The sequence below is a fragment of the Berghia stephanieae genome, chromosome 12 (genome assembly GCF_034508935.2).
Source record: "Berghia stephanieae isolate SIO BIC M18660-M18661 chromosome 12, UCSD_Bste_1.3, whole genome shotgun sequence".
NCBI lineage: Eukaryota > Metazoa > Mollusca > Gastropoda > Nudibranchia > Aeolidiidae > Berghia > Berghia stephanieae.
The window spans coordinates 997,022-1,008,614 of NC_088371.1; the positions used below are offsets into that span (position 1 = coordinate 997,022).

At 39.2% G+C, this 11,593-nt stretch overlaps 1 protein-coding gene across 1 annotated transcript in view; it reads left to right on the plus strand.

Moving 5' to 3' along the window:
* LOC144957926 (uncharacterized) overlaps window positions 1–10,593 on the plus strand; it is a 145,606-nt gene extending 135,013 nt beyond the window's left edge. Inside the window, exons 8-14 of the mRNA XM_078889483.1 lie at window positions 80–232; window positions 2,053–2,287; window positions 2,721–2,826; window positions 4,792–4,883; window positions 5,637–5,783; window positions 9,336–9,426; window positions 10,179–10,593. Coding sequence (XP_078745609.1) covers window positions 80–232; window positions 2,053–2,287; window positions 2,721–2,826; window positions 4,792–4,883; window positions 5,637–5,783; window positions 9,336–9,426; window positions 10,179–10,459 — 1,105 coding nt within the window. The 3' untranslated portion in view covers window positions 10,460–10,593. The remainder of the gene's footprint in view (window positions 1–79; window positions 233–2,052; window positions 2,288–2,720; window positions 2,827–4,791; window positions 4,884–5,636; window positions 5,784–9,335; window positions 9,427–10,178) is intronic.
* Window positions 10,594–11,593: the final 1,000 nt, after the last annotated feature.

The following is an 11,593-nucleotide window of genomic DNA, read 5'->3' on the forward strand; positions in this document are numbered from 1 at the left end:
TTATGTTATGTTATGTTATGTTATGTTATGTTATGTTATGCTATGTTATGTTATATATTCTATATCCTTGCATTCCCAGTGACTCTGGCCCCCCATCCCCATCCGACCCCTCCCACAAACCTTCCTACCTCAAACTGGCGTGTGCTGTGAGTGGCTATGGCAAGTACTCACGATACAGCACCTACAAGGACGTGAACAAGCCCTCACCTTACTCTAGTCAAAACTCTCTCAGGTAAGTGGAGGGACTGGCTGGGGTTTTCCGACCTCCCATAGTGGGCAGGGATCAGGTACTTGCTGTGGGTGGTTGGATGGGAGCATCACCCTTGAATCATATACCTATGATGTTCGCATGGGTGTACGATCCGATAGTGATGTCGTTTCTTCTTCTCTTTACTAGCCTATCCTGCTTCTTTGGTTTGTGATTGTATTTTTGACAGGGGATATTTTTTTTCTGTAAATCTTCTGCCTGTTGGTTCTTGGTTATTTGTAATTTAGCTTATGATATTTTTAGGTTATGATTTTGATTTACATTTGTACTATTTTTGTTAGATTGCTTGTTTTTTTGTTTCAGCGGTCTCTCATATAACCTCAATTGTGTTGGAAGAGACCTAAAGCAACAAACAAACAAAAAAAGGTACTTGCTGTGTCTTCTATCCCCCTACTGGGTGGGCTGTCCAACCTCCCATAGTTGGCAGGGAGCTACTTGCTGTGTCTTCTATCCCCCTACTGGGTGGGCTGTCCGACCTCCCATAGTGGGCAGGGAGCTACTTGCTGTGTCTTCTATCCCCCTACTGGGTATGGTTTTCCGACCTCCCATAGTGGGCAGGGAGCTACTTGCTGTGTCTTCTATCCCCCTACTGGGTATGGTTTTCCGACCTCCCATAGTGGGCAGGGAGCTACTTGCTGTGTCTTCTATCCCCCTACTGGGTATGGTTTTCCGACCTCCCATAGGGGGCAGGGAGGTACTTGCTGTGTCTTCTATCCCCCTACTGGGTGGGATGTCCGACCTCAAAGCACTTTACAAAGAGTCTCTGGCAAACATCAACATGTAACATGAAGGACGTGACATGACGCCTGTTAGGGGATATTACACATTTTTCGGACAGGGACAACGCTGTTAACGGACAGGTACTCATTTTACACCTGAGTATGGTGAGAGAATGTGAGTAAAGAGCCTTTTCCAAGGACTCAACTATGCATTTAGCGACGCCGAAATCCAGGACCTTCCCATCCGAAAGCGAGTGTCATACCACCAGACCACATAGCCGTACAAAACAGACTGCAATAGACTCCTCCTATCCTATTAAAAAATAACCACTAGTTTCTACTGTCTGTCCACTTCACGCTATGGAAATGGAATAACCTCAATGGCCAAAATGGTTCTCAATGACTGCTACAGACCTGCCTAGTATTATGAAACATTCATAGAAATACGAATTTTTGGCTCCAGCTACAGAACTGCTTACACTTCTTTGGCTCAATAAATCTTGTCGAAAAGGAAAGTTTAGTTCCTCAGAACCTGTATTCAGAACTGGGGAGTATTTATGGATCATGCTGAGGGCAAATTATTGATTTCTAAAACTATTTAAAGTGAATTTTTCTTTTCTTTTTTTTTTTTTTTCCCTTGGAAACGACGAATTTTTGAAATTTCAAGTAGGCAGCTCTGAACTACTGTATGTAAAACTTGTTTTTTTGATGCTCAAGAGGCTTGAACAGTCGTGACGTCACTTCCCTCGTATTGACGCATAGTAACTTAATCACTGGTTCTAAACTATTGGAACAGTGGCGGACACTCGTATGACATACGTCTCCGACTAGCATAAACTTGTATCAAGAGGAGAAAAACGTTATAAATTTTATCATGTTTTGACTTTTATGCATTCTGATCACATGACATGTGAAAAAGTGTGAGGCAGCATGAAGAATAAAAAATACTGATTTTCTTTGTTTAGAACCAAGCTGCTGGTTGCTGGGTGGACGTGACATCAGACTATTGAATCCTATTGTATTCTCACTTCATTATCCATTTTGTTTTGTTCCAACTGGTCACAGGTCAGGCAGTACGTCACCGGAGCTCGGGATGCCCGCAGAAAGAAAGTGTGGGGAGTCTGGAGATGAGATGAGCCCGCACAGGTCGGTGGGCCACTCCAACAGTTCTTCTCCTGGCTGGAGGAAGACCGCCGCATCGACGACACCGATGTCCCATCACAGTAATGGGCTAGACAGTCCCACAGGCAATGCCATCAACGGACACAGTCAGAAATATCCCACGGGAGACATCACCAAAGTATGATAACATTTCGTTTATGATGATAATGATGATGATGATGATAATAATAATAATGATAATAATAATGATAATAATAATAATAATAATAATAATAATAATAATAATAATAATAATAATAATAATAATAATAATAATGATGATTTATGATGATTGATGATGATGATGATGATAATAAGATACTAATAATGACAATAACAATCTATTTACTAATGGACTGTGAGAAAATGACCTCATAACAAATCTTGCTTAGTTAACATCTATTTCATTGGACATGTAAAAATTCTAACTTGTTCCAGTTACTGTATAAAAGGGATGCGTTCTCGTGTGTTGTTTTGTTGTTGGTTGGTGATAATTTGTGATATGGAGGTGCAGGTTTTGATGACATCAAAGTCAAACTTGTAACTGGATGTTATGTCTTCATTCATTCCAGGACGGTGAATACTTTTTGCAACACGCCCAGTTTGAAGACGACAGGCTACGAGGCTTGGCCACCAGGTCAGAGGTCATGATGAGGAGTGAGGACATTCCAGAGGAAGGTAGGTCAGGAGGTTGGCATGGACACAGTCCCCAATATTGGCCATCCATTAGGTCACCTATTGGCCATCCATTAGGTCACCTATTGGCCATTCATTAGATCACCTATTGGCCATCCATTTGGTCACCGTATTCGTCCCCAATATTGGCCATCCATTAAGTCACCATATTCGTCCCCAATATTGGCCATCCATTAGTTCATCATATTCGTCCCCAATATTGGCCATCCATTAGGTCACCATATCCGTCCGCAATATTGGCCATCCATTAGCTCACCATATTCGTCCCCAATATTGGCCATCCATTAAGTCACCATATTCGTCCCCAATATTGGCCATCCATTAGTTCACCATATCCGTCCCCAATATTGGCCATCCATTAGGTCACCATATTCGTCCCCAATATTGGCCATCCATTAGGTCACCATATCCGTCCGCAATATTGGCCATCCATTAGCTCACCATATTCGTCCCCAATATTGGCCATCCATTAAGTCACCATATTCGTCCCCAATATTGGCCATCCATTAGGTCACCGTATTCGTCCCCAATATTAGCCATCCATTAGGTCACCATATCCGTCCCCATTATTGGCCATCCATTAAGTCACTGTATTCGTCCCCAATATTGGCCATCCATTCGGTCACCGTATTCGTCCCCAATATTAGCCATCCATTAGGTCACCGTATTCGTCCCCAATATTAGCCATCCATTAGGTCACCGTATTCGTCCCCAATATTAGCCATCCATTAAGTCACTGTATTCGTCCCCAATATTAGCCATCCATTCGGTCACCGTATTCGTCCCCAATATTAGCCATCCATTAGGTCACCATATCCGTCCCCAATATTGGCCATCCATTCGGTCACCGTATTCGTCCCCAATATTAGCCATCCATTAGGTCACCATATCCGTCCCCATTATTGGCCATCCATTAAGTCACTGTATTCGTCCCCAATATTGGCCATTCATTCGATCACCGTATTCGTCCCCAATATTAGCCATCCATTAGGTCACCGTATTCGTCCCCAATATTAGCCATCCATTAGGTCACCGTATTCGTCCCCAATATTAGCCATCCATTAAGTCACCGTATTCGTCCCCAATATTGGCCATCCATTAGGTCACTGTATTCGTCCCCAATATTAGCCATCCATTAGGTCACTGTATTCGTCCCCAATATTAGCCATCCATTAGGTCACCATATTGCTTGTGAGGACATGTTGGGAGATGAGATTGGAAAATCGTTTTGTGTAATAGTGATCTCAGACTCCAACATTTGGCCCAATTTAGGCCTGATGGTTTTAGCTGGTGATTTGGCGCTCCTTGAAACTGGGGGAGAATTTGTCAGGCTTTTCCACTCACAAGATGAGACATTGGGTGACAGCCAATCGGCTTCGGTCGAGAACCTGCTTAACAGCACGCTCAGTGCATCAGTGGGGACTTGCCACCTGTCCAACATGTACCCGCTGGGTGGGATTCCTGGCCTCCCATTGTGGGCAGGGTGGCACTTACTGTGTCTTCTATCCCCCTAAATCTGTTTTCCAATTTGCTTTCTGTCTTTGTCTTGTCCTGACCCTGACCGGATACCTTGGCTGAGAGGGAAACAGTCAAATGTATAGTTAGTTTTGGGAGATGATATTTTTTTCCGTCTCTCTGTTATTCACTGAATTGTTTTCTTTATATTATACATGACTTGTGAAACATTTGAGTGTATTCCTCTTAGTGTGCTTGTGTCTGGATGAGACTTTTAGGTGATCTCAAACTAAGTACTTTGCTAGTGTGCTCTTGGAATGGACATCTGTTTCCTATTTGAACCAATTCCCCTTTGTCTTACTTTTTCTTGTGTGCTTTAATTGTAATTCTAGAATTTTTTACTATCAGCCACATTCACATTGTTATTTATACCTTTGCTCTTCAAGCAACAACATTTACATGATATTATTTCTATTATCTTTCTCTCCCCAGCCTGTGGACGAATTCGTTCTGCTATTGGAAAAGCCAACCTTTTACTCAGCCAAAAATTTTTACAGTTCAGGTTACTTTGTCAGAGTCATATGGTAAGTAGTGAAAGGCAGTGGTGCCAACCTTACGCATAAAATGCACATTTTTACCCATTTTCATTCATTGTACACATTTTGCTGAGGGTTGTACGCATAATTAATTTTCTATTATTTAATCATTTTTAGCATTCATTCACTTTGATGGTGTCTTTATACACTATATCTGTTTCTTGACCCAGAAGTTCTTGAAGTAAGTTCAATATCATATCATCTTGCTGGGTCATATCAGATTTATACATGGATATGGAATTTGATTCTATTTATAGAGTCTATAAAGTGTAAGCTTATTTATTTATTTAAATATTGATTGTATTCTTGTCAGTTTGGTCTAATTGTCCATCATCAGATTTAGTACTAATTATCGTTTCTAAAGGGTTGTAGGCATTTTTTTCAGAATCTGATTCATTTTGGCTCTCTATTGTACACGCTTGACATGGGCTAGGGTTGGCAACTGTGGAAAGGTAGATGGGGTGGGGTTGATGGGGCAGGCAGATAGACTGAATGCAAGCGAGGAGGGAAAGGAGCTCAAAGGGAGATGAAGGGAAGGAGAAGAGAGAGAGAGAGAGAGAGAGAGAGAGAGAGAGAGAGAGAGAGAGAGAGAGAGAGAGAGAGAGAGAGGGGGATCTGAAAAAAGAGAGAGTATAAATGTTACTGCCTGGAGCCTACTTAACTCAAATTCAATACGATCAATATAAATATTGCTATTTTCTGTCCTTTTGACATTGTGTTCCACTTCCGTCGTTTCCACAGCAACCAGACCCAGAGGAAAGGGAAACCAAGTGGGAAGACCTTCAAGGATTCTGGGATATGATCAAGATTCAAGTAGACAATCTGGACGACATGTTTGCCGAGATTGAATTGATGAAGAGTAACGGCTGGCAAGAGATTCCACGCCTGGTAACAGCAATCTCATTTCTTGTTTTAAGATAGATCTCATTTCTCGTTTTAACATCAATCTCATTTCTCGTTTTAACATCAATCTCATTTCTCGTTTTAACATCGATCTCATTTCTCGTTTTAACATCAATCTCATTTCTCGTTTTAACATCAATCTCATTTCTCGTTTTAACATCAATCTCATTTCTCGTTTTAACATCAATCTCATTTCTCGTTTTAACATCAATCTCATTTCTCGTTTTAACATAGATCTCATTTCTCGTTTTAACATCAATCTCATTTCTCGTTTTAACATAGATCTCATTTCTCGTTTTAACATAGATCTCATTTCTCATTTTAACATCAATCTCATATCTCGTTTTAACATAGATCTCATTTCTCGTTTTAACATCGATCTCATTTCTCGTTTTAACATCAATCTCATTTCTCATTTTAACATCAATCTCATTTCTCGTTTTAACATAGATCTCATTTCTCATTTTAACATCAATCTCATTTCTCGTTTTAAACCCCTCCTTACCAACTACAGGAAAATTGTCACATTCGTTACGATATAACCAACATTTTTCTTAATCAAATTTCTTTTGTACATCATAAAATTTAAAGAAAATGACCAGTGTGTTGTAGAGCATGTTTTGCTAAAGAAATTGTGTATCGCAAGAATTTTACCTGCTATTGGGTTTGAGTGATAAAAAATATATTTTTGTGTTAGTTGGGTGTGAAGCTAGGACTTCATATTGATGTCACTGGTGTGAAGTGTTGGGGAAAATCCTGAAAATGGCTGCTGGTAAGGAGAGAGTTAACTAGAGCTGCCAACTTGAAATTTCAAAAATTCGTGGTTTCCGAGGGCAAAAAAGAAAAATTCATTAAAATAGCTTTAGAAATAAATAATTTTCCCTCAGCATGCTCCAAAGTCCTGGATATAGTTTGAGGAACTAAACTTTCCTTTTCCACGAGATTTATTGAGTCAAATGGGCATTTGCAGTTCTGTAGCTGGAGACAAAAATTCGTTTTTCTACGAATTTTTCATTGTACTAAGCAGGTCTGTTTTAACCCTCTTGTGTTGGCTTGAATTGGCATCGTTCAGTATTCATTGATTTTTGAACTGGAAAGAGTTAACTCCTTCCTGACAGTGAAAGATCTCAGTCTCACCAGATAGTTTATCCTCATGACTTTCCTTTTTTCTTCCTTTTATCTTCCTATGTCTCAGTCTCACCAGATAGCTTATCCTAATGACTTTCCTTTTTTCTTCCTTTTATCTTCCTATGTCTCAGTCTCACCAGATAGCTTATCCTAATGACTTTCCTTTTTTCTTCCTTTTATCTTCCTATGTCTCAGTCTCACCAGATAGCTTACCCTAATGGCTTTCCTTTTTTCTTCCTTTTAGCTTCCTATGTATATATCTATTTAGGAATTTGTAATTGATGTATTGTTTTCTAGTCAAATGGGGGTCCCGATAGCTCAGTAGGTAGAGCACTCGTTTCATACACAAAGGGACCAAGATCCATCCCGGTTGTAGTTGAGATTTTTTTCTGACCTCCCTGTCCACCCAGCAATGAATGGGTAGCTGAGTCTGTTAGATTTGGTGGAAAGTACTTTGCGATTGACTAGCGTCCTGTCCAAAGGATAGCATGCAATTGCTATTGTCCGTTTCACGCTATAGAAACCGGGATAAACTCCGGCTCCATGGGCCGAATGGCTCTGAACGAATACTTTATTGTTTTTTGTCTCTAGTCAAAAGTCAAGACAATCTGCCAGTCATAAATAAATACATAAGTAAATTAGATTTTCTTTTTTATATGTTAGGAAATAAAGTCTACAAATGTGAAATTCAAGACTGAATACAAGAGCTGTATAAAATATACTTTTATAATGATAATATATACTTTTTACTCCTTAGTTTTTCTATTTAATACACATTAGCCAAAAAAAAAGAAAAAAGTTTTATAATTATAGAGCAGACGCGGGTGTAGGCTGGATTTGAATGACGCCATGACAATGTGAGGAATGAAGAAGAAGAAAAATGATGATGTGGCTTCTAAAGGAGAAAATAAAAAATGTTACAAAAAAAAAAAACATTCACATAATCATTGGGTTTTTTTTAATCGACTTCAGAAATAAATATTGGAAAAGATACCAAAAAATAAAAACTCTGAATGAGAATTGAAATATAAAATAGGTTTGCTTTTGGCAATTATATCTGGTCTTATTTTTTATTATGAAAACGATAAATTTATGAGAAAACCGAAGTAGGCTTCTTGGGTTATTTCATAAATTTATCATTTTTATTTATTTCTGCAGAAGCCCTAGGTAGAAATTTGAAAAATAAAATTGATTTAATTTTAACCCTCTCCTTACCAACTACAGAAAAATCGTCACATTCGTTTTCCATTCAATGAAATTACTTATCCAAACCACCGACCAGCTGAGCTCTAGCCCTTCAGTCTTGCACCATGACTCCATTCAATGTCATGACTCCATTCAATGTCATGACTCCATTCAATGTCATGACTCCATTCAATGTCATGACTCCATTCAATGTCATGACTCCATTCAATGTCATGACTCCATTCAATGTCATGTCTCCATTCAATGTCATGACTCCATTCAATGTCATGACTCCATTCAATGTCATGTCTCCATTCAATGTCATGGCTCCATTCAATGTCATGACTCCATTCAATGTCATGACTCCATTCAATGCCATGACTCCATTCAATGTCATGTCTCCATTCAATGTCATGGATGGCTCCATTCAATGTCATGACTCCATTCAATGTCATGACTCCATTCAATGCCATGACTCCATTCAATGTCATGACTCCATTCAATGTCATGACTCCATTCAATGTCATGTCTCCATTCAATGTCATGGCTCCATTCAATGTCATGACTCCATTCAATGTCATGACTCCATTCAATGCCATGACTCCATTCAATGTCATGACTCCATTCAATGTCATGACTCCATTCAATGTCATGACTCCATTCAATCAACAATTTCCTCAATCAGATTTGTTTTGTAAATTACAAAATAAAAAGAGAAATATTTGTTAAAGCGAGACGAACTGAATTCTGTTTTGGGAAGCTTGTCTTGATGAACCCATTTTGTACAGCTTGTAATTGTTGCTTTTATAAAATAAATCAATGAAATAAATAATGAATTTATATAGCACCTAAACATCCACATTAATCATGCTCTGTGATGATTTACATAATAGAAACTGGAAAGAAAAAATAATGACACGACATAATAAGCATGATCATATGAATACAGAAACAAAATCTAGCAACATGTCTTTCATTAAAAAAATTAAGCCTTGCGGAACAATTTCCTGAAAGATGATAAATATTCACAAAACTTTGTCCGAGGTCTGAGATGATCTTAACTTTCGAGTGGGTTCATATTTTAAAATTAGTTCCTACAGATATATTTGGTTTACCAAATCAATTTGAGTGTTTGGCATTTCTGGAACAATCCTGAGTACAGCAGATAAGGCAAGAGTTAATTTCCTTCCAGCAAGTGATCCTTTCCCTCCTTTCCATCCCCAGCCATCCCGTCGTAGTTCGGCCTCCTCCAGTCCAAAGTCGGCCAACGTATCGCAGGCCTCGACTCCATCAGCCACCCCAGCACACACTCCAGGTAAGCATGACATTCAGTCTAACCCAGTAGAATATAGAATAAGGAAAATAAATCAATTGTTTCAGGGATTAAACAAAAACAAGATGTCATTGGTGAAGCTGCAGATTGTACTTGTCTAATTATTAAAATATTGTGGCATTTTCAAAGATGAGGAAGCTAGCCGTACAGCATCTGCGTTTAACTAATCTTCCAGTTTACATATCAATTCAGTGGATGGCAGATCAAACCTCTCAAGTCCCGATTTTCACGATCAGCGGATCAAAACCCTGAAGTCCACATATGCGATTTTTGCACACCATGTGGACTTCAGGGTTTTGATGATGATGATGGGGGGGGGGGGGGGATCAGGCCTGTGATGTCATCAGAGGTTTGATCTGCCGACCTTTGATATTTATTATCACATAAGATACTGGTCCTGTCTTTTTCATGACTTGGCATTCCGAAAAAAAAATTTAAAGAAAAAATAATTGGACTGTTTTTTTTGTGTGTGTGAAAATGTCCCTTGCACGTCACACGGTTATGATTTTGTTTGTCGTCTAGAAAATTAAAACAAGGAACAGACAAAAGCTCTAAATTTAGATGATATTATATAACAGTTCAAATACATACAGCTGTTTTGGGTTAGGACGGTGTTGTGTGCCTTGTTAGGATATCCAGTTTTAGATCTTTGAAAAGTTGGCCGCTTTGCTGATATCACAGAGCCAAATATATATATTTTTATTTTTTCTTTCTCTCTTTTCCAACAAAATAAGGAACAAAACGCAAGAATTTGATAGTGAACAAAAAAGACACACCCGAGTCATCTCCAGAGAGGACGCAAAAAGCTCGACACGCGGCCAAGGCACGGGACGAGGCAAGAAGGAAGATGCTGGCCGAGAAACGAGCGGCCATGAAACAACAGCAACAACAACAACAACAGCTACAACACATGTCCAGTAATGGAACGGCCTGCAACTCAGAGGTAGAAATATATTTACCTGGCTCCTCTGCCGCCACTCCCACCTCCGATTCGTCATCTTCGGACAGGAAGTGAATAGAATTATGGGATTGACAATACTCATTTTATGTTATTATCATTTTTAAAATCATAATCATCATCATCATTGTCATTGTCAAAATTGCCATCATCATAATGATGCCGTACTTCTGGAAAAAACCATATTTGAACATTTGGCCAGAAACCTCGTCCTTCAAATGTCAATCGATTTAATGACCCTCATCTTAGCAAAAAACTCTCAAACTTTGGACTTCGTGAAGTCGTCTTAATGTCACAGATTTGAGAGTTTTTGCCAAGATGAGGGTCATTTAAATTGATCGATATTTGAAGGACGAGTTTTCTGGCCAAATTTTCAAATATGAGTTTTTCCAGAGTACAGCAGACTGGTCTTTATCATAACTCTTAACATCAACTTGTTGATGATGTTATTTTTAATACGACTTGAATGTAAATTATTTCAATTAGAGAGAGAGAGTGAAAGATCTGTATACAAAGCCAGTCTCTCTTCATGTTAATATTTGAATTTCTTTCATCTCCTAATGTACTCCATCCAGTCATCTGGCTGGTTGGAAGAAATTAAAATTTCCTGGCCTTGCTTTGACGTAGGTGTCATAACTCTTTCAACGCCATTGGCCGCACTGTGCGGCCAGACAGCAGATTCCGCTCTACTGGCCAATGGCCGCGCAGTGCAGCTGGTCTTGAAAGGCAAAAATAATAATGTAATCCAATCCTACTTTCTACAAAAGTACTATAAATTGAACCAATGGTATCATTTCTTTCATCAGAACATTCAATTGGCCCCTAGGGGGGTATTTTAATTGATAATTTGCACCGAATTCGAATGTCGCTTGTCATTGCCTCCATCGGGTGTCAGCCATTTTGTGACGGAAATGCAAATATAGCCTTGGCGCTGAAAGAGTTAAATGGTTTATAGATGCAGACACTTTGTCAATATTGTGGTCCTGTGACACTCTGTCAATATTGTGGTCCTGTGACACTTTGTCAATATTGTGGTCCTGTGACACTTTGTCAATATTGTGGTCCTGTGACACAAACCCTCAAGAGTTTTGTTATATGTCCTAGAATGGCCAAATAAGTTTGCCTTTCTAAAGGGGAAACTCGCAATTTATGATTAATATGCGTCTTTTGACAAAGGTGGATATGAATTGG